This window comes from Myotis yumanensis, unplaced genomic scaffold (assembly GCF_028538775.1).
Source record: "Myotis yumanensis isolate MYYU_CA2020_CCGP unplaced genomic scaffold, mMyoYum1.0.hap1 SCAF_12, whole genome shotgun sequence".
Taxonomy (NCBI): Eukaryota; Metazoa; Chordata; class Mammalia; order Chiroptera; family Vespertilionidae; genus Myotis; species Myotis yumanensis.
The window spans coordinates 27,537,200-27,564,131 of NW_027223763.1; the positions used below are offsets into that span (position 1 = coordinate 27,537,200).

General features: G+C 42.8%; 1 protein-coding gene across 3 annotated transcripts; it reads left to right on the top strand.

The window, feature by feature from the left end:
- Positions 1-3,447: 3,447 nt before the first annotated feature.
- ZBTB5 (zinc finger and BTB domain containing 5) lies at positions 3,448-25,101 on the top strand. 3 transcript variants are annotated; one of them, XM_070431166.1, is made up of 2 exons: positions 3,448-3,480; positions 23,067-25,101. In XM_070431166.1, the coding sequence occupies exon 2, from the start codon at positions 23,071-23,073 to the stop codon at positions 25,099-25,101; it is 2,031 nt and encodes a 676-aa protein (XP_070287267.1). In that variant the 5' UTR covers positions 3,448-3,480; positions 23,067-23,070. The 3 variants fall into 3 exon arrangements, with proteins under 3 accessions (XP_070287267.1, XP_070287266.1, XP_070287268.1); XM_070431165.1 differs by lacking the exon at positions 3,448-3,480 and adding an exon at positions 3,562-3,672; XM_070431167.1 differs by lacking the exon at positions 3,448-3,480 and adding an exon at positions 4,549-4,578.
- The last annotated feature ends 1,831 nt before the right edge of the window (positions 25,102-26,932 follow it).

Sequence of the window (26,932 nt, forward strand, 5' to 3'; positions counted from 1 at the left end):
CACGCGGAGGCAGCGCGGTGGGCCGGAAGAGGCGGGACATCGCCGGCCGCGTGGCCCCGCCCCCACAAGGCCCCGCCCCCTCCGCACTCTGGCTCTGAACGGGGCGGTGCGCCATTCCCGCCCCGCCCATCATTCGCCCCGCCCCTCAGCGCGAAGAGGCGTGGTGTCCACTTAGTGCAGCGCCCTAGCCTTGGCCTGCCGCTCCGAGGCGCTACACCTGATCGACCGAACATCTGCCTGCGCCTTTAAGAGTTGTGGGGGACAAGGGTCCCACACTCCTAAAGTCTTGCAGCTTTTACCCAATGGTCATGTGGGGTTTCTTCTTGCTCAGCACGGACTAGATAGGGTATGATCTGCCTCTCCTACGGTGACAAGTATATCTTACCAAAACCTGAAAGGCCAAGTTCAAATTTCGAGTTCTCTGACAGGCACACCTTGAGCCCCAACTAAATGTGGCAGCTTGCAGACAGCAGTTGCTCTCTAGGGCCTTCACGCACACCTGTGGACATCCGTCCGTAAGTCCAAGCTTCGTCCACAATGGTGCAAACAGCTCCCAGTCATGGTCATTCCTCAGGCCTAGGCATGCATACATCTGTGGCCCAATCAACCCTTCAAGGATGGACCCAGGGAGGAGCCTAGCAGGCTCAAAGTTTTTAGAGAGAGTGAAAGAGAGAGGGAAAGACAGAGAGAAATATCAATGTGAGGGAAATATCGTGCCCTTGACAGGAATCGAACCTAGGATCCTTTGGTCTGCAGGCCAATGCTCTATCCACTGAGCCAAACCGGCTAGGGCCATAATTTCCTTTTGAGATGGTTCATTTTAAGCATATAGAAATGCAACTGATTTCTGTGTGTTGACTTTGTAGCCTGGTACTTGCTGAATTTTATTAGTTCTAACAGATTTTTGTAAAATCTTTAGGGTTTTCTAAATATAGGGTCCTATCATGTGCAAAAAGATATTACTTCTTTCTTTCCAATTTGGATGCCTTTTATTCTCTTTCTTGACCAACTGCTCTAGCTAGAAATTCTGTACAATAGAAGTTGTGAAAGTGGGCATCCTTTTTTAAAAAAATATTTATAATTTTATTGATTTCAGAGAGGAAGGGAGAGGGAGAGATAGAAACATCAATGTTGAGAATCATTGATCAGCTGCCTTTTGCACACCCCCTACTAGGGATCGACCCACAACCTGGGCATGTGCCCTTGACCGGAATCAAACCTGAGACCCTTTAGTCCACAGGCCAATGCTCTATCCACTGAGCCAAACAAGCCAGGGCTGAAAGTGGGCATCCTTTTCTTGTTTCTGATCTTAATGGAAAGGCTTCAAGTCTTTCTCTATTGAATATAATATTTGCTGTGGATTTTCATATATAGTTTTTTTTTTTTAGGTGGAGGTAGATTCCTTCTATTCCTTGTTGAGTGTGTGGGTTTTTTTTTTAAAGGGTTTTGAATTTTGTCAAATACTGTCTGCATTAATTGAGATGATCATGGGTTTCTTTCTCCTTCATTCTTTTAACGTGGTATATGGATCAATTTTTAAAAAAATGTTTTTATTGACTTCAGAGAGGGAGAGGGAAAGATAGAAATATCAATGATGAAAGAACATCATTGATCAGCTGTCTTCTGCACACCTCCACTGGGGATTGAGCCTGCAACCCAGGAATCAAACAGTGACCTCTTGGTTCATAGGTCAGTGCTCAACCACTGAACCACACCACCGGGCTCAATCAATTTTTATGTATTGAACTATCCTTGCATTCCAGAGATAAATCCTACTTTGTCATTAGTAATGAAGGAGCCATAAAATGCATATATCATTTTTTTTTTGGTAATCCTCTGTTGGTGCACATTCAGCTTTTTCTTTTTTTTCTTCTATTAACAAAGCTGTGATCAACAACCTCCTATGTATTTTCCCACATTTGTGTATTTCACCTAGGTTAATTTGTGCATTTCAGAATACATTTCTAGAAAGTTATTCCAGTTAGGAAAGAATGAATTCATATTTAAAATTTTGATGTTATCAAGTTATCTTCAAAGGCAGTGTCATTGGTACTTCCATCAACAATATAGGAGAGGGCCTATAGTACTCCTAAGTACTGAATATACAAATCTTTGCTAGGTTGTAAATTTGGGATAATGTCTAGCTCACAGCATTTTTGTAAGGGTCACATGTGAAAAGAACTCTCACACCACCCGGCTTATTGTCAGCATTCCTTTATCTTTTTCTTTTACTGCCCAATGTGGCAATAAAATATCTGTAAGGGCTATACAATGTCAGGGAATCTTAGAGAACAGAATTGACCATCAGACTTCATTGAAGCTTTAAAGAAAGAAACCCCAAATGGCAATACTTCCAACCTATAACGTCTGTATGGATGCATCAGCTCTAATAATATTTCAGTGTTAAGTTCTGAGGCAGTGAGATATTTAAAAGTGTACACCTGCCCTTCCTCTAGAAACCCGAGGTGTTCCCCAGCCTGCCCTTGTCTTTGGATCCAAGCCGAGCTCCCGGACAGGAGCTCCCTGGCCAGTCTCCCTTCAGGGCTCGGACCCTCCCTCCGAGGGTGCATCTGGGATCTCGAGGGCTTGCTGTGTTCTGACAGCGTCCCACGAAAGTACGCTATCATTCCACGTGTCTAATTTTGTGGGTTTTTTTGAGGAAGTTGGTTTTGGAGATTGTAGGCTTCTGTGACCCACGGCACGAAATGTGAAGCACGTGTGAGTAGGAAGCCCAGCCCCGTCAGTCCTCCGGCGCCAGAGCTGCGAGAAGCCACCCCCCTCTCCTCGCGCACTGGACTTGGGGCGCTGTCGGGCCCAACTGCGATAGCGTCGGTTCAACGTTTGCAGCCTGGATTTCGGCTAATTCAACCTAAACACCTTCTTGGAATTTTATTTTTTCTAAAGTCTACGACGTGAGAAATTACTTCTAAACGGTGTGTGTGTGGCTCAGGCGAAGCGCACTCTTCCGACAGTAGCCGACTGGTCTCGGAAGGGCCGGCGCTGGGGGAGTGGGAAAATCCTTCAGGTCCCGCGAAAGGTGGAACAAACCTTCGGCAGTCGCGATTGTGATTGGTGGATCGAGACAGAACGCCCTCTCGCCTCAACCACAATGGGTCTTGATTGGTTGTGACACACATTAGCTTTTCTATAGCCAAACCTAAAGCCTCTTAGTGGTGAATCCCGCCTTAAAGCGTTTGATACCAGTGTTACGTGTTGTAAGGAAAACGGTGATTGGCCACAGCGCTCGCGGATTCGGTCGGTAGTAAACACAGCGAGACTCCTGGGACCAGGGATTGGCCAATGTCCCGGAGCCTAGGAAATTCTTCCGGATTCCGCGCGCTGGTTGGCTGCTCTCCGGCCCCGCCCCCGCCCCTCTCTTGCTGATTGGTTGCAGTTCGGCCCGAGGGGAGGAGGTGGAGTAGGCGATGTCGCATTGCGTCACTTCCGTTTACTGTCGGACGCCGCCGCGGTGTTCTCAGAGTAAGGCGGCCAACGGGCTGTGGGAGCTGGGGAACGAGAGGCGGGGTGGGCGGGGAGGGTGGGCGGAAGGGGTAGGAAATCCCATCACGGAGACGCCAGCCTGGACGTTCCCGCCTCCTCCGACACTGTCGAGTCGGGTCGGAGAAGGGTCATTGCTTTCTCCAGCGAGGAGGGGGGCGGAGCCCGGCTCAGGTGAGGAGACCCTGTCAGTGCGAGTGGTGGGAGCCTCCGCGCGCGGGCGCGCTCAGGTGGAGACGGTTGAGCACCAGGGGCGCTGGGCTGGCGGCCTCAGCTGGGTCGCGACCAGGCATGTGGGGAGCGCGCAGACGCGTCCCGGTGCCCCCCGCCTGCCCTGTGTGTCTTTCTGAGGGGGTATTGTTACCCTTCCTAGCGGAGGGGTCGGGAGGATGGGAGGCGGGTTCTGCGCAGGCGTCCCCGTGTCCTGACGCCAGGCTGTCTGTCTGCGGGATTGGGCGGAGGCTCTTGCCCCCTCGGATCTGCGGGCGGAGAGGTTGGTTACCGGGTTGGGGCGGGAGAGGTCTCCGGACCGACAGCCTCGGACCTGCTGCCTGAGCTCATCCTGGGTCTCCTTGAGCGACAGTGTTTCATTTCGCCACCGCCAGGCCAGCGCGGTCTGGAGCCGGGACCTGGCGCTGGCCCGGAGGGTGGAGCCAGTGTTGGGGAATGGCCCACGCTGTTGCCGGAGGACTCCAGTGCGTGTGGGCATTCCTTGGATGCCCACTGCGTCCAGGCTTAGTGAGAACGGCCGTTCCACCTCCTCCCCTGGCAGATTCGCACGTAAATACATCAGACGGGGAATGAAGGGGGCGTTGAAGATCAGGTTTTTTCCCTTCCAAAAAAAAGGTCATTTGTTAGTAAGTCAGTCTGCCTTCTGTCAGAGTGGACGGTACTGTAGAAACGAACTTCTGAAAGGAACACGGGTTCTAGTTAAAAGGAAAATTCCTAGGTAAAGGCAAAGAAAAGTCTTGGTTACTAAGTAGTATGCTCAAGTTCTGGCTAATTTGAATGAATAGAGAAGGAAGAAACCCTTCGCATTCAAGAATTAAACAGAAATCTTTCCAAAGTAGATTTACAATTGTGAGTAACGCGAAACAGAGGGTTTTTTTTTTTTTCTATATTATTATTTAGAGACCCGGTGCATGAATTGGCGCACGGGTGGGGCCCCTAGGCCTGGCCCCTTGGGGCGTCTTGCCCAGTCCTGATAGGGTGGGGCGGGGGGAGGGGGAGCGCACTGACCACCAGGGGCAGCTCCTGCCTTGAGCGTCTTCCCCCTGGTGGTCAGTGCACGTCATAGCTTCCAGCCGGTTGTCCCTTCCTCAGGTCTTAATGGTGGCTTAGGCTTTTATATATATAGTTTATGGTATTATTTCTCCATACTAACAACTGTAAACCTACATTTGCCCCAAACTACTTTTCAGTTGTAAATAGAAGATATTACATACATTGGGATCTTCCTTTAGAGGTTGAAGCGAATGCTGTGCCTTCCTCATCGTTGATGATTTGTTATCTTTTGGATGGGCTTTTGTGCCTTAGATAATTTTAAAAAGGTGGCCTGGGTGCTTCTGTTTTCTGGAGAGCTTGCTTTTCGTATGCTGAAATCTTAGGATTTCCGTGGTGAGGATGGTTGGCCATAAGCTAAAATTGTAGGAGTGGGGGGGAGGAGAGGAGAGAGATCAGATGGGGAGGGAAGAAAAAGAATTTCAGATAAGAGCTCCTAACCCAAGCGAAGGCCTCCCATTAACCCCCCTCTGGAAATCCCAGCAGAACTTGGGAAGACTGGCCTGGCCCCTGCAGCTGGCTTGATGAGCTGCCAGGTAATACTAATTGGTTGGAGACTTGTTCTGGGCCCTTGGATTTTACATACTAAATGAGCCAGGACTAATAAAAAGTCCTGAAATCAACTTGTTTTCTGATCTACCTTTTTTCTCCTAAAACATACTGTGGTTAGCTGGAGGTACTGGCAGGCTGTTTTCTGGTTCATTGAGGTGCCTCTAGAAAAATTCTGAAAGTGGTAAAATTTGAAAGGAAAACATCTAACGGAGTGTTTTCCTGAATTTATGGGTCAGTGCTCTCAAAAGCTTTGTTGCAAGACTATCATGAGAAGTTGAAGTACTTTTAAAAAATCACTTGTATACAAAATGCGTGTAAATGTTTTAGTATTTAAGTACTTAGCTTGAATTTTATTGAGTTCTTTAGTGTGGGTAGGATTTAATATCTGTGTACAGTCAGATATGGCAAAGCTTGCAATAGTGCAGAATCTTCAATCTGCCTCAACTTCTTGGAAGGGCAGAGAAAAACCCAAGGTATTGATTTGATGTTAGCTGTCAACTTAAAAAAAAAAAGTAAATTTATTGTAAACAAATACTTTCTTCTGTCAATTTTAAGCATAATATTTTTACTGTACTTCACATTTCTCAAATATGGGTGTTGTCTAGTAGAGCCAGTTTTTGTTAGTGTAGCAGGTGGGATGGAATGTAACACGAACTGCAACTTTGGTCTAAGTATGCAGTGAACTTTTCATGCTAAAAGACCAGCTGTTTCTGAGTGAACTATTGCTGTTTACAGTTGTTTTCATCATTTTCATCACTGAATAGTGGCTTTTAATCTCAAGACTAATTTGGAGGGGGGAGAAATGAGGTGACATTTATTTGATTAATTACACATAATTTTGCTAAAGGCTTTGATTTATCTTTCTGACAGTTCAAACAGATTAGGAATTTGTGTTGGAGCACTAACTTTATTGTAATTATAACCAATTAATTTTCCAAATTTGTACTCTGAAGTAAGTTTGTTATTGAAGGAATCCTAATGGAAGTGGTACTTTTTTCTTATATAAATGGAAGTTAACAAAGTGTTTTGTTTCTTTTACTAACTTAAAGGATGTTTGAGTGGAGTCTGCTTTTAGAAATTAGATTCTGTACTCTTACTTTGTGTACTTGATAACAAGTTTACAAATGCTTTATTTCCAAGTTCTTAAATTTAATATGATTAGGGTGAATTGCTCCCCCTTTTCTTCTGAACATGATATTGTTAACTGATATAATTGATTTTTCACTAAATCTTAATTAGTTGATTATAATTTAAAATCTGCTCAACAGTCTTCCTCTAAAAATGTGAGATCCTCAGTTGTTTAGTCCTTCTGTTTTAGTCTCTAGTACAGCAGAGAGGATTTGAGGAAGTATAGGGAGAAGAAAACCCACTGTTTTGGGGTTCAGTTGTGAGAGAAACCCACAGATAGTGCAAAAATCTAAACACATTTAATAACATACATTGTAGTCTTTATTTTGAGTAGAACCTCAAAAGCAACTTAGCAAGTAAAGTATCAGTCACTTGCTAAATGCTGTTGATTTGATAAATGATTCAGAAGTGAAGGAATATACTACTTTGAAAGTAAACTAGGTATGAAAATGAATTAAATCTCTTTTTTTTCTACTGGAAAGATACCATCAATAATAGTGTTTTTAAAGCTTTGGCATGGCTTTTTTCTTGATAAAGTAGTGTCATTCATTAAGAATATACTTCTTGCCTGGCCAGTGTGACCAGAGGTCACGGTTCGATTCTGGGTAAGGGTCCATGCCTGGGTTTCGGGCTCTATTCCTAGTGTGGAGTGTGCAGGAAGCAGCTGATCAATGATTCTCTCATCATTGATGTTTCTCTCTCTTTCTCCTCTCCCTTCCTCTCTGAAATCAATAAAAAGTATATTAAATAAAAAAGAATATGCTTCTTGATCTATCAGGGATAAAAGGCAGTGAAAGAAAGCTCTTTTTTAAATTGCTGAGAAGTTTGTGTGTGTAGGGGGTGGTAATTGAGGGATGGCAAGGCAACATTTTGTAATAGAGGGAAAATACATTTAGACTTCTTAAACAGATGTTAAAATAGATATAGTTTCATATTTGTAAGTAGCTAAAAGAAGCCATTTATGGTTTTTTTAAATACCTTTATGAAGTTTGTATGATCTTTAGAGCTTTAACTGGCTACAGATGTTCTTTTATCTAGATTATCAGCTAGCTGATTATTCTTTTGAAATTTTAGGAAAATGTAGTGCCCAAGAAAGGGAAATTTCTAAGCCAGTTACAGTGTGAATGTAAAATTCTAAACAGGATAAAGCGGTGAAATCTGTCATAAATTATTTTAAGTTTAAATGTATTGTTTTCAGTCAGTTATGTATGTAACTTGCTGTCTTGGGCATGCCCATCTTTCAGACAGTACTCTGTGCTGGTGGGCCACCACCCTGACAGACCACCTCCCTGAGAGGCTTGGGCAGGCCAAGATTTCTCCATATGACAAGTGAGCCTGTTACCAGGAATATATTTTGTTCCCTCCCCTTCTCCCCAAAGCTCTGATCCCTGATCATTATTCTGCACCAGTCTCATGGAAGGCAGCATTGGGGAGGAGCCAGTGGCAAGAGGCAGTGGGAGGAGAAAGCATAGCTCATCCTGCATTCTCCTCACCTTCCCAAACTGGGGTCTATTGGCCATGGTGAAGGCTTGGCAATGTGATCGGTGGTGGTGGCGGCATGTGGCATTCGTATCAAGGGAAGATTTGAGTAAGAAAAGAGGAGAAGAAAAGACCCTCCTGCCACCTCTTCCACAACTCTTGGTCTAATTTTCAATCCTTTCACTGTTATTTTACACACCTGTCTTTTCACTCTAAAACAGCCCTCTCCAATTCTTGACCTTGCTTTTCAGCTTCCTCACCTTACTCTCTCGAGCCTCATAATCCTTATTCCTAGCCTTTGCTCACACTCGTAACTACATACTGTTCTTTCCTGAGTATTCTGTCATCATCCACCTGGCTCGTGTCTTACTGGGGGCTTGCTCCCATTACAGTAAAGTGAAGTTTTATAGTTGAACCTGGGTTCATAACTCTTCTCCTTCACTTACTGTACTAGTTGGATGATGTTGACCCTAGTCATGGGGATGATAGTCACTGCTTGACAATCATCCATAAGAAATAAAAGATGTAAAGTACCTACAGAACCTGACTCTTAGTAGGCATTTAACTCATCCTATCAACTAACCCACTACCACCCAACTTATTTTGTAGACTGTCCAATTGGGATTTGTCTGATGTTTTTCTCATGATTAGAGTGGGGTTATGGGGTCTTGTGGGGAAGACCACAGAGAGAAAGTGCCATTCTCATCACATCAACACATGACGCCTATAACATGCATACTATGAACGTGACTTATCACCATTGATGTTGCCTTGATCACTTGCCTGAGATAGTGTGTGTCAGATTTCTCCATTGTAAAGTTACTCTTTTCCCCTCCCTTTCTGTATTGCACTCTTGAAGGAAGTCACTATTGCTCAGGCCACGCGTAAAAAATGGGAGTGGGCCTAGGGAATTGGAAACTAAAGAGAAAATAAACAAATGGGACTACATCAAAATAAAAAGCTTCTGCACAGCAAAAGAAACCATCAACAAAGCAACAAAAAATGCCACTGCATGGGAGAACATATTCGCCAATGTTATCACTGATAAGGGTTTAATCTCCAACATTTATAGGGAACTCATACAACTCAACAAAAGGAAGATAAACAATCCAATAAAAAAAATGGGCAAAGGACCTAAATAGACACTTTTCAAAAGAGGACATTCAGAAAGCCAAGAGACATATGAAAACATGGTCAAAGTCACTAATCATCCGAGAGATGCAAATCAAAACAACAATGAGGCACCATCTCACACCTGTCAGAATGGCTATCATCAACAAATCAACAAACGACAAGTGCTGGCGGGGATGTGGAGAAAAGGGAACACTCGTGCACTGCTGGTGGGAATGCAGACTGGTGTAGCCATTGTGGAAAACAGTATGGAGTTTTCTCAAAAAACTAAGAATGGAACTCCCATTTGACCCTGTGATCCCACTTCTAGGAATATATCCCAAGAAACCAGAAACACCAGTCAGAAAGGATATATGCATCCCTATGTTCATAGCAGCACAATTTACCATAGCGAAGATCTGGAAACAGCCTAAGTGCCCATCAGCAGATGAGTGGATTAGAAAACTGTGGTACATCTACACGATGGAATACTATGCTGCTGTAAAAAAGAAGGAATTCTAACCATTTGCAACAGCATGGATGGAACTGGAGAGCATTATGCTAAGTGAAATAAGCCAGTCAATGAAGGAAAAATACCACATGATCTCACTCATTTATGGATAATAAGGACCATTATAAACTGATGAACAAAAACCGATACAGAGGCAGAGCAGCCTTGAACAGACTGTCAAACTACAGCCGGAAGGCTGGGGAGGGTTGGGGGGTGGGAGGTGGGGGGTAAGAGATCAACCGAAGGACTTTTATGCATGCATATAAGCATAACCAAAGGACATAAGACACTGGGGGGTAGGGAAGGCTGGGGGATTGTCAAGGAGAGGGGGAAGGAGACATATGTAATACTCTTTGTAATACTTTAAGCAATAAAAAAATAAAGCTACAAAAAAAAAATGGGAGTGGGGAGTGTGCTCCATCTCCTTGAGGGCCAAGTAGCTACATAAATTACTTGGAATTCTTCTGCACAGGAGATTTGTCTCTTCTCTCTGATTTATTTATCTAATCAACCATTTATATCAGGATGGATCTGTGGATATTTATTGTACACTTTGGGTTATAATAAAATATTTTATCTATCTTTTTGCTCAAACTGTTCCAGCTTTGGCCTTGAGAGCGCTTTCTCCTGTTGGGCCTTATGTCCCTTTCACATATTCCCATTATTATATATGTTTGTTTCTTTTAAGCACTTCCTGACTTTCTGGCACTATAAGATTCTGCAGGCTTATCTTGTATATTTCCTGCCTCAGTCCTAGAATCAGCCATTTCTCCAAGGAGCCTAGGTTCCTTTTATTAGTGAACTAGAGGCCTGGTGCATGAAATTTGTGCACGGGATGGGGGGGGTGTCCCTCAGCCAGCCTGCACCCTCTCCAATCTGGGACATCCCTCTCACAATCCAGGACCGCTGGCTCCTAATCGCTCGCCTGCCTGTTTGCCTGATTGCCCCTAACCGTTTCTGCTGGCAAGAGAAAGCGCTCTCAAGGCCAAATTGACACCTAACTGCTCCCCTGCCGGCCTGATCATTCCCAACTGCCCTCCCCTGCCAGCCTGATCGCCCACAACTGCCCTCCCCTGCCACAACCCGCCTCCTCCGCTGGGATCTGCCTGCTCCACGCGAGGCAGCAGAGACGCTAGGACTGGCCTCCTCCACACCACGCAGAGCCGTGGGACCCCCAGGCCTTACTGCGTGGAGCGGCTGCTGGGCCCTGCTTCCGCTGTGCATGCAGCCATCTTGTGGGGGCCATCTTTGTGGTGGCCATCTTGTGACGACCATCTTGTGACGACGTCGTGCGCGAGGGCATGAGGACCACCTAGGCTTTTAATAGTATAGATGGTATTTGAAACCAGCATCTGTGCACTGGGAATGCTCAGAGTGGCATTGTTTTATATTTTTGCAAATCTCTTTAATGTCTAGTTTAATGGAAGGACAGTTTAGTTGCAATGTAGAATCTGAAACTATATCAATGAACTTTTTATATTGTTACATTAAAATACATTAATTTATATCTTGCACTTTGAATGGATATCTTTTTTACCCATACTTTATTTTGTAACATAACATCATGGTTACATTAGTCATTTGGAAAATGTTGATTCACTTGAGTTATGCAGATCTTTCAAATGTTGACACATTTATTATATAATATTTTTAAAAATCACATTTCATTAATATCACTAATGATTTGAAGGATTTGAACATTGGGAAGCTGTCAAGCTCACGGTGACAGACACAGATTTTCCAGAATTATGAATTTTCACCTGAAAGCTCAGATTTTATCATAGGCAGGAAATACTGTTAGGTGTTTTCCTTGAAATGACAAGCTCATTTTCTTCATTTCCAAGAAAATATCTGACAAATACTCAAATCTGAATAACCATAGTTTGACACTCATTCTTCCAAGTAAAAATGGTGTTCCATGAAAAAAGCAATGAGTGCTGTTTGTGATTCAAAAATTGCACAAGTTATTTTCCTTGAGACAACATCTTATTTCAATATACAGCACAATGACTTCAGGTGTACTTCCTGTGTCATCTCACATAATATCAAAAAGGCACGAATCTATTCAAGAATCATGACTAAATAACAATAGTGAAGACAAAGTAAGATTAAATCCCCTATAGAGTCAGCATTCTTGTAGCGTGGCTGTGTGGGGATTGTTCTTACTGCCTAGTTCAGTGGTCGGCAAACTCATTAGTCAACAGAGCCAAATATCAACAGTACAACAATTGAAATTTCTTTTGAGAGCCAAATTTTTTTAACTTAAACGATATAGGTAGGTACATTGTTATTAACTTAATTAGGGTACTCCTAAGGCTTAGGAAGAGCCACACTCAAGGGGCCAAAGAGCCGCATGTGGCTCACGAGCCGCAGTTTGCCGACCACGGGCCTAGTTCAAGGTCAGGTGTCCAGCCTTCTCATCAATTCTGTGAACAAACCAATGACCTTTCAGCAAGTTGCTTTTTAGTTAAGTTAGCTAGAATCATTTTCTGTTGCTGCAAACAAGAACCCTGACTGACCCGGTGCTTAAATTTTAAAATGCTTTTTACAAAAGTTATCTGAAAAGTGAGAGTCTTTAGTTCAAAATTATATGCTAACTTGCTGTAATTATTAACATCAGTTATTCACTATCCAATACCTGCCTTCCTACCCTTACCTATTTTCCAGCCAGAATGATTACATAGCTTCCCCCACCTCAAACCTCTCCCAACCTTTACCTCTGTCTAGAATATATTTTATATCTCATTTTATCCTAATCCAAAACAATACCTAGCTCTGTTGTCAAATCCACCATAAAGCTCTAAATAACCTTTGCCTTCTTTGAGCCATCATGTACACTTTATCACTTATGTGGCACTTAATGGTTATTTGTGTATGACTTGTTTCTGCTAAGCATCTGTGACAGGACTATGCCATATAAATCTCTGTTCCACAGCACTTTAAAACTTTGGATGAATGAATTTGTATACCAAATACACAGCACGTTCCAGGGCTGTTGAAATCTCTAGGGCTCTAAGTTGCTGGGCCTCTTCTCTTCTAGTGGGTCAGCTGTCTCTTTTTGCAGCTGTTAACCTGCAGCCAGCTCTTCCTCATATTCTAGATTTGCTATTGCTCATCTTTAATCAGTTAGGAAACTAGAAAAACTTGAATTTTGTTTGTTTAAAACAAAAGAGGGTTTGAGAGATTTTTCTATGAGGAAATCTTTCATACATAGGGTTTGATATTTATTTTGGATATTCTGAGACTTTTTCTTGTTTTTGGAGAGAGTTGGGGCTCTTAGAAAAATGACTATTGAGTAATATGGTGTTATATTTCATTAACATACAGTTGAAGTTTATCCAACAAATAATTTATTGAGGCACTTTGAGGGAGAGAGAGAAAATATAGTTCCTGGCCTCAACAAGCTATTTTAGTTTTTTAAAAAAAGCATTTTGAATTTGCACTAGATATATAATAGGCCACTAATACTTTTTTTATTTAAACTGAGTTACAAAGTTCTAGGTCAGTTAATCCACAGGAATATTGAACTGGAAAACAAGGTGGCAAATTGGGGAGAGTTGGAGTATAGAGCGAGACAGTAAGGGCTTCTGGCATTAGCGTGACTTCCCCAGTGGTGCTCACCTTTACTTACTGACGGATTCTCTTCAGATTTTATATATATATATCAGAGAGGAAGGGAGAGGGAGACTAAGTAGTATGTTCAACGATGAGAGAGAGTCACTGATCGGCTGCCTCCTGCACACACCCCCACTGGGGATTGAGCCTGCAACTCCGCCATGTGCCCCGACTGGGAATCAAACCGTGACCTCTTGGTTCATAGGTCGATGCTCAACCACTGAGCCACGCCAGCTGGGCCCAGATTCCCTTTTTAATAGACTTCATCTGTCCAGTTTCTGAGCCAGCCCTGACAGAGGAGAACCAGAGAGGTTATGAAATTAGGCTGACAGATCTGGTATCTGGGGCTAACCTTGGGCATCTGTATGCCTATCTTGTCCCAGCCTTTCCTAATTTCCACTTAGTCAAATCAGAACAATGGATGAATGTCCTTGGACTCCAAGACTTGGAGCTCTGTCAGAAGTCCTAGCCTGCTTGACTGGGACTTGCCTGGTTTTGTTGTCTTACGTTTATCCTTATTTATATCATCTTTACAAGTGGAGGAAAAGTTCTTTTATTTTTCTGCTAGGATTTTATTTGGATTAGGGATAGTTAATGTTAAGAGTTTCTTAGAATGTTAAGATGCTTCCCTGTAGGTAGCAACTTTGCAGATCCTGCCAGACAGACAGGCAGTAAATCCTTGCTGTGGTGGTAGATGATGTTTGAGTATGAGTGTATTTTTCTTTATGAACTAAGTATATTAATGAAAAGCATGTGGGTAGGTCAGTATATAAATCAAATAGTTAAAATGTATCATTAACTGGCTTGTTCTCCTGGAACACAAATGAGCTTTTTAAAAAATCAGACTAAGTAAAGCATTATTAGGAAAGTAAATCCATTGAGAAAACAGTCAGTTCTTGATTATCCATGTTAATGTAATGAGCAGTGGTATAAATATTATATATATATTTAAAATATTTTTATTGATTTCAGAGAGGAAAGGAGAGGGAGAGAGACAGAAACATCAGTGATGAGAGAGAATCATTGATTGGCTGCCTCCTGCACGCCCCCTACTGGGGATCAAGCCTGAAACCTGGGCATGTGCCCTTGACTGGAATTGAACCTGGGACCCATCAGTCTGTAGATTGAGCCAAAATGTCCAGGGCTAAAAATATTTTCTTAATTATATTTAGTTTGGAAATTGCTAAAACTCTGTTCCTGCAGATAACAAATATTGTAAATATTGTGGTGTATACTTGCTTTGGGTAAGACACAGTTACAAATTAATAGTTGCTGTTTCTCCTCCAGCTATATAGCTCACAGAGTCACATTTTAAAATCGTTAAAGAAACGTGAAACTTTTTAATTTGATTTGAAGGCTTCAGACTGGCATCTTTAGGTAAAACACTTACCTTTTCAGCATGAGCTATTTTATAGCTTTTAAGCTGGACCTCTGAATTTGCTAGAGTTGCTTTGAGAGTTTTTTATCTAGATTTATAGTTACCTTCCATCAGAGCAGAGTAACAAATTTTGTATCTCCCCAACTGAATTTTTAAAATACCTCTTCTAGATACAAAAGGTTTCAAGATAGCTGTGTTACTTAGGTTTTTCTGAGATTGTGCTTCGAGCCTCATCGTGTGACAAAGATCCAACATAAACCAGGTTAAGGTAAAAGGGGAATTCATTGGCTTGTGAAATAGGAAGTCCTAGGGTGATGCTAACTACAGTCATGGCTGGATGCCAGGATGCTGATGACATCAGGACATTGTCTTTGGCACTGCTTTGCACCATCAGTGCTAGACTTAGATGTCTCTCTCATAGATTGTGATCTGGGTGAAGATAACACCAGCAGAAGTCTTGAGGGCAAACTCTAATTGGCATGGCTTGGGTCATATACCCATTTCTGAAACAGTCTCTGTAATCAAGGCCTTTCTGGATCATCTGTCCAGCTATGGAACTCAGAAATTTGGAGCAATCTGATCTGTTAGAACCACATGGACTAAGAATGGGTGAAGTTATTTTTCCCCAAAGGTTTAGTAGACAAAAAAATGTATTCCTTAGAGATAGTATTTGAATGTTGCTTTGTGGAAAGATGTTAAGTTCACATTGTTGCAGTTATTTGTTGCTGTGTAACAAACCACTTTAAAACTTAATAGTTTAAAACAATAAAAATCATTTTATTCTCTAACACAGTGGTTCTCAACCTTCTGGCCCTTTAAATACAGTTCTTGTTGTGACCCAACCATAAAATTATTTTCGTTGCTACTTCATAACTGTAATGTTGCTACTGTTATGAATCGTAATGTAAATATCCGATATGCAGGATGGTCTTAGGCGACCCTTGTGAAAGGGTCGTTCGACTGCCAAAGGGGTCGAGACCCACAGGTTGAGAACCGCTGCTCTAATAGTTCTAGCGGTGACTTGACTTGGCTAGTTGATTCTCTCTTGGGGTCTGTCATGTGGTTGTAGTCAGATTGTGACTGGGGCTGAAGTCATCTTGAAGGCAAACCTCACTCCTGGTGTTGACTGTCAGCTAGACTTCAGCAGGTGTTCTCATGGCATGATGTTTGGCTTCCAAGAGAAAGCCAAAAAGACCAGGTGAAGACCTGTGTTATCTTTTATGATCTAGCTCACAAGTCATAGTGTAACTTAAAAAAAAATATATATATATATGTTATATATATATGTATATATATATATACACACACACACACACATATATATATATACACACATACATTTATATATAGAGAATCATTGATTGGCTGCCTCCTGCACATCCCACTGGGGATTGAGACCGCAACCCGGGCATGTGCCCTGACTAGGAATTGAACTGTGACTTCCTCCTAGTTCATAGGTCAATGCTCAACCACTGAGCTATACCTGGTCGGGCTACATAGTGTAACTTTTGTCATAGTCTTAGACTTGTCTGTTTCAAGGGGAGTGAACATAGATCCCATCACTTGTGAGAGGAGTGTAAATAGCACATTGTAAGACAACATGCAAGATGGGAGATCTTAATGTGGCCAGCCATCTTGGAAAATACAATCTGCTATACACATTGTCTTATTTCCTGTGACTTATTTTTATACAGAACATGGAATGTAAATGAGGCCATGGCAGTTCTTGGGTTGTCCTTATCACTTTGTTGCCTAATGTGTCATAGTATTACTAAAAACTCTCAGACATTTTTCCCTTCCTGATAGCTCTCTGATTTCCTATTTGTGAATTATCTTGACACCCACACCCCTTTTATGTGTAATCTTGTTAGGTGGATAAATCAGCAACCAGCCTTCCACTACATAAGTAAAAAACAGAAAGACCCTTCCTCTTTGTCTTCCCTGCACAATCACCGGTGGGGGTGGGTCCCTAAGCTCAGTATATAGGAGCTCTCCCTGGAACTTTGAATCTTGAGCATGTGATGTCCATTCTGAAGGAACTGGTGGAGGCTTTTTATTGCAGAAGCAGTAGCTGAAGGAGACTCTTCCTACTCTACCAGTGTGACTAGATTTTGCTTCCTAACCCTTCAAAGTTCCTTTGACTGCTGTCTGGTTCTTCACCCTCCCAGGTCTTTGTTTTCTCAGATATCTTTTGCTTAAGTAAGCCAGAGTTGTGTTCTGTGGGTTCTAAGTACAAAGCCTTAACTGACAGACCATTATAATAACAGCTAGTTTTATTTTATGCCCAAATTAATTAGATTTCTTTAATTATGCCAGAAAGCTCAATTGAAAATTACATTGTAGCATATTATTTTGTTAATGACTTGTTAAAACAGTGTTTACTAATGTTTACTACAGCAGGCCCTCTTAATGTAAAGTGGCATTTTAGAATGAAAGAACTGAATTGAGATTCCTCATTGACTTAATAATTTTGGGATGGCAATGGGGGATTGGGAAGAAAACATAGTAAGTATATATACAAGTGTCCTTTCCTAACAGACAGTAGCATCTGCTGTCTATATGGTTGAACTGAATTGAGATTCCTCATTGACTTAGTAATTTTGGGATAGCAATAGTGGATTGGGAAGAAAACATGGTAAGTATATATACAAAAATGTCCTTTTCTAACAGACAGTAGCATCTGTCGTCTATTTATTCTTTAGTATAGTGTGAGTAGCAGATACTCTCTGGGCTCTAACCAGATCCCCATGATCCTTTTTATCGGTTCTGTGCACCCACCGTGCAGCTTCTATATGCTTTTGCTTCTAATGGCTTGCATCTGTGACTCTTTTGAGGACTAGGTCTTTGGGTGACAGGCATCACTTTGTGCATGGGCTCAGAGAGCTGGAAGTGCCTGGCAGGTGCTGTTTCCCTGGAGAGGCTCTTAGCTGTTGACTGACTAATGCAGGGCTACAACAGACCAGTTCCTTTGCCTTGAGGTGGCTTAAACTCCTTTATACTCCAGAGCTCTCCTGCTAGACCAGGCTAAGGCTGGGATTTTGCCCCAAATCGCACCCTTGCTTGGCTGCTGCTGTTTCCTCTCATGCTCCCCACCCCCAGTTTCTCCTGGGAGCACCTCATTGATAAATCACTTTCACTTGAATCCTTCACTCATGGTCTGCTTCTGGGAAAACTTACCTAAGATGCTATAAATCTAAGCCTTTTTCATATTCATGGTCTTTGGAATCACTTTTGGGCATCATAGTAATGCCCTGCAATTTCCAATTCATTCTTGGTATGGCATTTTTGGGATGGCCAAAACATACGTTTAAAAATGCTAGTGCTTCAGCTGCATTTCTCATTTGGTTTAACTTATGGCTGTACTTTTACCTTAATGAGTTATGCATGTGTTACTGGATATTAAGTAGCTTCTCTTAAAAGTCTATTGGTGCACTCACAGCAACAGATTGCCCTTCTCTAACTCATCCTTATCGATCCACTTAGAAATATTGGTCAGTATATACTACATTTAATTGCATTGTATGACCTGTGAGATAGTAACTGTTTCTTTCAATATTGTATCATTGGAAGCTTCCTCTCCTAAAATGGTTTAAATAACATAGGAATTATCTTTTCCATAGCATTTAATAGATATTCTCTATAAAACTATTTGGTACTGATGCTTTTCAGGGAAGGGGGAGTAATTCTTTGGTAAATTTTTTAAATTTTGTGTATGTGTGCGGTTATGGTCTGTTCGGCTCTCTTCTTTTTCGGTTTTAAAAACAATTTATGCCAAAAGTATATGTAGTTTGCTAAGTACAGATCACTTAAGAATCAAAGAGTTCTACAAGATTTGTTAAGAAAACCACCAGGCCCTAGCCTCTCTGCTTTCCATTTTCTCTTCCCCAAGGCTTTTAACTAATTCTTTTTTCCCCCCACATATGTTTTTATTGATTTCAGAGAGAGGAAGGGAGTGAGAGAGAGAGAAACATCAATGATGAGAGAGAATCATCAATTGGCTGCCTCCTGCATGCCCCCTGCTGGGACTTGAGCCCACAACTCAGGCATGTGCTCTGACTGGGAATCGAACCAGTGACCTCTTGGTTCATGGGTTGACACTCAACCACTGAGCCACACCGGATGTAATTCTTTTGATATTTGTATGCATATACTAAATTATATACTTAGAGCTACTTAATTTTTTAGTTAGACATTATCTATTGACTTCCCCTTGGTTAGAGATAACATTTTTTTATGAATTTGTTAATTTCTCCTTATAATTCTAGTATTGGTATATGCATTTCAATGCACTCTCCCTGCCTCCATCATTTCAGTATAGTTAGAATTTTGGTTTGATTAGCAGTTCTCAAAGTATAGTCCAAGGACCCACAGAGGACCCTCACACTTTTTCAAGGGATCTGTGAGGTCAAAATTATTTTCATAATAATACAAAGATTTATTTGCTTTTTTCACTCTCATTCTTCCATGAATGTACAGTGTTTTCCAGAGGCCATGTGATATGTAACATTGCAAAAGCCTGAATGCACAAGAAAATAGGAGAATCCAGATGTCTTCTGTTAATGCAAAAATGTAAAACAGTGCCACTCTTCTCATTATTCTGAGGGGAAAATATATTTTATATAAAAGTGGTTTACCATGTAATTATTATTATTTTAAAGGAAATTAACAAATATATATTTTATAATATTTTCAGTTTTAAATTCCCCAAAGCTTTTAAAATTTTACCCTGGTTTCTTATCATAGCCCGTGGAAGAGGAGTCAGGGTTTAATAAATGCTAGTTGAAGATGTCTACAGTGCCTGCACACATGTATTGTAACACTGGCCTTCTGTTTTGGTTCATTCTTTCACTTCTAGATGATCACCTATTATTGAGTACAACTATGCATTTCCAAAGTCATCTATACATTACATGCCTGTAGAGGGGCTCTAATTGTCAGTGGGACATTGTAGTGGACATCTGTCATTTGAAGCTGCCCAGAATCTTTTGAAGACCCTTCCTTTACATTTGCATAGCCTTTAAATTGTGAGCCCACTTTACCAAGGTAGAATCATGGTTATAAGAGCTAAGGTTCCCTTGGTCATATGTACTTGAGTGGGTTTGGATGCAGATGTGAGCAATATGGAACAATATTGAGCATTTAGAACTACTCTCCAATATGGTAGCCATTTATTTTATTTTGCGTTTTTTTAAAATATATTTTTATTGATTTTAGAGAGGAAGGGAGAGGGAGAGAGAGATAGAAACATCAGTGATGAGAGAGAATCATTGATCGGCTGCCTCCTGCATGCCCCACACTGGGATCTAACCCGCAACCTGGGTATGTGCCCTTGGCCGGAATCAAACCTGGGACCCTTCAGTCCGCAGACCGACACTCTATCCACTGAGCCAAACCGGCTAGGGCAAGCCATTTAAGGTAATTAAAATTAAATAAAATGAAAAGTTTGGTTCCTCAGTTACACTAGCCACATGTCAAGTGCTCGTAGCCATATATGACTAGCAGACAGCATAGAAACAGTGCTGATGATTTCCATCATTGTAACACGTTCTACTGGGCAGTGCTGATCTCAAAGGTGCAGTGTCAACTACTCTTTCTGAGTCACTAATCCAGAGCAAGCTCCATGCAAAGCTGTAGGTGGTAGAGGTGGCAGTGGCAGTAATGAATTGTGGAACGGTTCCACAATGTGGCTGGGCACTCTGGGGCATTCAAGTACAGCTCTCCTATCCTCCTGGAGATTTTGTAAGCTTCCCTTCCCAACATCCTGTATCATAAATCACAGTGGAGTGGACTTTACTGTATTCATTTAAGAACTCTGACTTATACTGAAGTGCTTTCTGACACTCTTGATATTGGAAAGATCCAATTGAATAATCCAATTAGCCAGCTTTATGGCTAAGATTAGATTTGATCTGGTGGATTAGATTTCCATTGCTAAATCAAAAGATCATATTGACTGATGAGATGATATTGAGATGTCGCTAAATGGATAATTGCACACTGTTACTAACTTAGAGAATCGGTGTTTCTCTAGATTTTAATCATCTCTAATATTACCATGTTGGTTTCACAACTTGTAGAGTCCCTTAAGAGAAAGGAAGCCTTGCCCCAGCTGGGTGGCTCAGTTGGTTGGAGCGTTATCCTGTATACCAAAAGGTTATGTGTTCGATTCCCAGTCAGGGAAAATACTAGGTTGCAGGTTCGATCCCCGGTCAGAGTGTGTACTGGAGGCAACCCATCTATGTCTTTCTCTCACATCAACAATATCTCTCTCTCTCTCTCTCTCTCTCTCAAAAAAATATCCTCAAATGAGTCTCTAAAAAAGAGAGGAAAAAGGATGCCTTTGCACTGCCTTGAAGATGGCCTGACAACAAGGCATAGCAGGACCTTCCAGCCATCCCTGAAGTGTTGTGAGAAGAACTTGAGTTGATCTCCAGGGCTGTGTTAGGGCATCTAGCATAGGGCTGATGATCTTTGGGCGGGGGTCGGGGGGTGAGGGGTGGGGGTGGTAGTGGTGGTGGTGGTAAATGATTGTATGGATGTTTACCTATCTTCCAGTATTATTTCAACTTCTGCCTTTGTTGGGCAATGCTTTGCTATCTCAGGAGTCTCTTCTTTAAGGTCTCTAGGCTCTGGGAATTTCCTCAAAATGGTGCTTCTGACACAATATCTTTGCTACTTATGCTTTTTCTATAGAAAGTGGGATTGAAGGTTAAGAGGTGGCATTCCAGTGAATGACCTTTTGGGGAAAAGAGTTGTAGTTTCTTCTTATACTCAAGGTGACTGACATTTCAAAAATTAAGGAGGCTATTTTTCCTCATATAATCATATTTCTGCTGCCTGTTGAAGAAGACATTGACCAGGATGTCACTATCCTTTTAAGTTAGTATGCTAGATTGAAATGCCATTTATTTGGTAAGTTAGTCTTTTATCCCCCCCCCCCCCCCAATCTGGATCTTGTTCATCTCTTGTCTCCCCTTTCCCCATTATTTTTTTATTGTGGTATAATTTATTGATCTACATTGAGGCATAATGTACATACCATAAAATTCCTTGTTTTAAATGTACAGTTCAAATATTTGTAGGAAATTATGAGTTGTGCAATCATCACCACAATCTAATTTTATTTCTTTAAATATATTTTTATTGATTTCAGATAGGGAGAGGGAGAGAAAGAAAGAAACATCAATGATGAGAGAGAATCATTGATTGGCTGTCTCCTGCACACCCCCTACTGGAGATCAAGCCTGCAACCCCGGGCATGTGCCCTTGACCGGAATTGAACCTGGGACCCTTCAGTCCACAAGCTGAGGCTCTAGCCACTGAGCCAAACCAGCTGGGGCACCACAATCTGATTTTAGAACATTTCCATCTTCCCCCCCAAATTCCCTCTTCCCCTTTGCAGTCCTACCATGATCCTATCCCCAGCCCCCAATAACTCTGTTTCTATAGATTTACCTTTCTTGTGCCATAGGCACAGAGCTTCCATTGGGTTATTTTTATTGAATAGATTTTCATCCGGTCCTCCTGTCTGAGTATCACCTCCATTCCACTTCCCCTGGCACCTTGGCAATCAGTTCCTGAGCCTTTGGGTGGGTGGGGCTCTTAGATATTAAGTCAGGATATTTTATTCACTGCCAATTTAAGATTTTAGCTTTCTGGGTATGCTAAGTCAGTTAGCAATCATTCATTTACCTGTTCACCAGCTTCCAAAATGCTATTGATACTTATTTCCAATTCTTTTTTTCCTTCTGGGTTTATACCTTTAAAATAACAAAACCATCCTGGCTGGTGTGGATCAGTGGTTAGAGCATCTTGGGTTCGATTCCTGGTTGTGTGGGAGGCAACCAATTGATGTGTCTCTTTCACATTGATCCCCCCCCCCCCCCCGCGCATCTTCCCCCTCCCTTACACTCTCTCTAAAAATGAATGGAAAAAATATCCTCAGGTGAGGATTAAATAAATAAATAAATAAAAACAAAACCAAAAAACTTTAGTATATTTTTAATGGAGTCTCAGGAATGAGTGTGTTGGGGGCAGGAGAGTAGTGGTAAGCACATGTGTGCAATCTACTACTATCTATAACTAGAAGTCTTCCCCACTAATGTTGATTTACCCCTTTCACTGAAGTTACTGAAAGACTGGAATTTATTCATTGTCCTTGGGGAATGCAGAACTCAAATTATCTTCTGTGGGGCAGATAGCCTATTACTCACATGTTGGCCTTTTCTAACATGGGCCCTAAGTGTTAAATGTTAAAAGTGGGTCATATGAAGAGTGAGGGAGCCTGTAAGCAGCCATAGCTGATCCCACGTGTGTGCACGCTTCCAGAGCTGTATCTGAATCAGCATTTGCTCCTTGTTTGACGGGTTTTTAGTCTGTGCCCATTATAAAAAACATCACAAGGTTTTAAAATCCAAGCTTGGCCGTCCATGCCTCTCTTTTCATCACACCCTCTGTGCTCTGGCTTTGTCTTAAGCTTTTCTAAGTCTTAACACTTTCTTTGTTTTCCCATAGGATCATGGATTTTCCTGGACACTTTGAACAGATCTTCCAGCAACTGAACTACCAAAGACTTCATGGCCAGCTCTGTGATTGTGTCATCGTAGTGGGGAATAGGCATTTTAAAGCCCATCGCTCCGTACTGGCAGCCTGCAGCACGCATTTCCGAGCCCTGTTCTCAGTGGCAGAGGGAGATCAGACCATGAACATGATCCAGCTGGATAGCGAGGTAGTGACAGCGGAGGCCTTTGCCGCACTGATTGACATGATGTATACCTCCACCCTCATGTTGGGGGAGAGCAATGTTATGGATGTCTTATTGGCAGCCTCTCACCTGCATTTGAACTCTGTTGTTAAGGCATGTAAACATTACTTAACGACAAGGACACTGCCCATGTCTCCCCCCAGTGAGCGTGTTCAGGAACAGAGCGCCCGCATGCAGCGCTTCTTTATGCTGCAGCAGCTGGGACTAAGCATAGTGAGCTCAGCCCTCAATTCCAACCAGAATGGCGAGGAGCAGCCAGCCCCCATGAGCTCCTCAATGCGCAATAACCTGGACCAGCGCACGCCCTTCCCCATGAGACGCCTTCATAAGCGTAAGCAGTCTGCAGAAGAAAGGGCCAGGCAGCGCCTCCGACCTGCCATGGAAGAGTCTGCCATTTCCAATGTTACGCCAGAGAATGGGCCTGCAGGGGTTCATTCTCGAGAAGAATTCTTCTTGCCAGATTCTCTGAAAATTGTGGATAACCCTAAGGCCGATGGAATGACCGACAACCAGGAAGACAGTGCCATCATGTTCGACCAGTCTTTCGGTGCTCAAGAAGATGCCCAGGTACCCAGCCAGTCTGACAACAGTGGTGGCAACATGGCACCATTGTCCGTGGCCTCCCGTGCAACTCAGGTTGAGACTAGTTTTGAGCAGGAAGCTGCAACTGAGAAAAGTGGTTTTCCGTGTGAAAATCCTGAGGTTGGCCTTGGTGAGAAGGATCACATGAGAGTGGTGGTGAAATCTGAGCCCTTGAGCTCTCCTGAGCCTCAGGATGAGGTGAGCGACGTGACCTCACAAGCAGAAGGCAGCGAATCTGTGGAAGTGGAAGGAGTTGTGGTCAATGCTGAGAAGATAGACCTCAGCCCTGAAAGCAGTGATCGGAGTTTTTCAGATCCCCAGTCTAGCACTGACAGGGTAGGTGACATCCATATTTTAGAAGTCACAAATAACTTGGATCATAAGTCCACTTTTAGTATTTCAAATTTTCTTAACAAGAGCAGAGGAAGTAACTTTAGTGCCAATCAGAACAATGATGATAATATTCCAAATACCACTAGTGACTGCAGGCTGGAGTGTGAGGGTCCTTATTTGTTGAGTCCAGAGACTGGGCCGGTGGGCGGGCCCTCCTCGGCCACTGGCTCTCATGTGGAAAACCCATTCAGTGAGCCTGCAGACTCCCACTTTGCAAGGCCTATGCAGGAAGCCATGGGCCTGCCCTGTGTGCAGAGTTCAGGCTATCAAGGAGAACAGTTTGGAATGGATTTTTCCAGGTCTGGTTTGGGCCTCCACTCCTCCTTCTCCAGGGTAATGATGGGCTCCTCAAGAGGAAAGGCCAGTAACTTTCCATACTACCGCCGTATTGCTCCCAAAATGCCAATTGTAACTTCTGTCAGGAGCTCACAGATCCCAGAAAACTCTGCCAGCTCCCAGCTTATGATGAATGGGGCCACGTCCTCATTTGAAAATGGGCATCCTTCCCAGCCCGGCCCTCCACAGCTGACCAGAGCCTCTGCTGATGTCCTGTCCAAATGCAAGAAGGCCTTATCAGAGCACAACGTCTTGGTTGTAGAGGGCGCTCGCAAGTATGCCTGCAAAATCTGCTGCAAGACTTTTCTGACCTTGACAGATTGTAAGAAGCACATCCGTGTTCACACAGGTGAAAAACCCTATGCCTGCCTGAAGTGCGGCAAGAGGTTCAGTCAGTCCAGCCACCTGTATAAACATTCCAAGACTACCTGCCTGCGCTGGCAGAGCAGCAGTCTTCCCAGCACTTTGCTCTAACCCTGACCTCTTGAGATAATGCCGATGTCAGTTGTAGGAAACTAAAATCTCTTGGTTGAGAGCTAATACCCTTGGGTTTGAGGCTTCAGGCTGCCCAGTGACTCTTGCCAATTTCAGTGGCTCAGAGAGAACTAATATGTGTAGCACTAGTGCTGCTGCATTTCTGAGTGAAATGCACGCTTTCAGAGAGGGACGCAGCCCTCAAGCCAAGTTCTTGGGGTTGAGGACTGTAGTCAGAAAGTAGTTTCTAATTGATGTTAAAAATGGCACAGGTAAAAATTAAAAATTGAAGTGCAAAAAAATTTTTTAGCAATTTTTGTAAAACTCTGTGAAGCATTTAATTAAAATTCCTATACCCTCTGATGGGAATATTATATACCTGAACAGTGATGCAAAACTCACCTATGTGTAACCAGTGGCAACTTTGTGCCCGTCTAAAAGGCCCTTGAGGACGACACACCTGTCGGCCACAAATGCTGTAGAGCCTATCGTGAGCTGGTCCTAGGCCTCAGAAAGTACTGTATTTTTTATTTTTGTCTGACTTGCAGTCACAGCCACTGCACTTTGATGGTGCTGACACTGGGTCCAGAGCGAGCATTCTCTGGGCTTTTGGGTGTATATACTTTTGAAAACATCACTGTTGGATAGATGTTTTAACAATTTTTCCTGGTTTTAAAAACAAGGTTGTAAATGGAGTATGTACTTGTAGGGAGTGACCAGTAAGGTACCGTTTCTGTGTGTGCTGTTTTAGCAGTATTTTAACCAACTTGTATACATGTTACCTTTCCACGTTTGGGAGTCAGAAAAGAGCTAGTGTTTGTCTTTGTTCTGATGATGTGGAGTCCTGTTCTGTGGGATCGTTCATGGCGCATTTACACTTTGCTCCATCCAGACTTCAGGGCCAGTCCAGCCTGACACATCTTACCCAGTGACACGCCACGCCACGCCTGTTCTCTGCTTCGCTTTTTCACTCTCGCCCTATATGGCTTCGTTCCCAGGGCCTAGATTGCTGTTTTCAGTTATAACCAAAAACCATGGACTTATTACTGTTATATACTATAGTTTTTCAAAGTATAGAATGTGAACTTTTGTTGTTGCCCCAGCTCAATACTGCACGTTTGAAATCCAAGCATAGCAGTGTTCACCGATATTTTCCAGCCTTATAAGAGGGTTGGAGAGCCCAGAACATAGAAGTCACCAATTAGCATCTGAGACTGTTACAAGGAACATTTGGGTCACTGTCCAGGGCCTCTTTGGGTCCCACTGCCTCACTTCCCCAGCCAGGCTTGTGGTCTCCTGACCCTGTTATCAGGGCTGCTGGTGGCACCTGTGTCAGGCTGAGCCCTGGCTTGTGTGCTTCCAGGGAAACGGCACACGTTCCTGTGTGTCTGTAGAGCTCATGAAGTCAGTTTCATTCATGCATGGACATGAGTTCATTCTTTATACAGCTTTCTTAGACACCAACCATTGTGCATAATTGAGAGAAATCCTTCAATTTTTGTGTTTAGAAAGCTAAGTGTGTAGCCTAAAACAAAAATCAGCGTGTTTTTTCCTCTTAATCTAGTGTGTGCAGTTACACACCTATCTGGATAAACTCAGAATGCTCATAGTTGGGCTTGGCATCTCCTGTGAACAGATTCCCAGGGAGGAAAGGAGGACTCTAAGATTTCTCTCCTTTCCAGCAGACGTGGGAAAGAGACCACTGGGGTCACCTGTGAAATTCAGTGTGTGTGTGTGGCTAATTGTTAGCAGTTGTGTTCTGACTTGATGCGGGGAGGCTCTACATCCACCCTTCTACAGTGTGGGGACCAGTGTCTTATGAGATTAACCT

What these genes read in the sequence shown, in the direction of transcription:
- ZBTB5 (XM_070431166.1), top strand. Translation starts at nt 23,071, where the DNA reads ATGGATTTTCCTGGACACTTTGAACAGATCTTCCAGCAACTGAACTAC.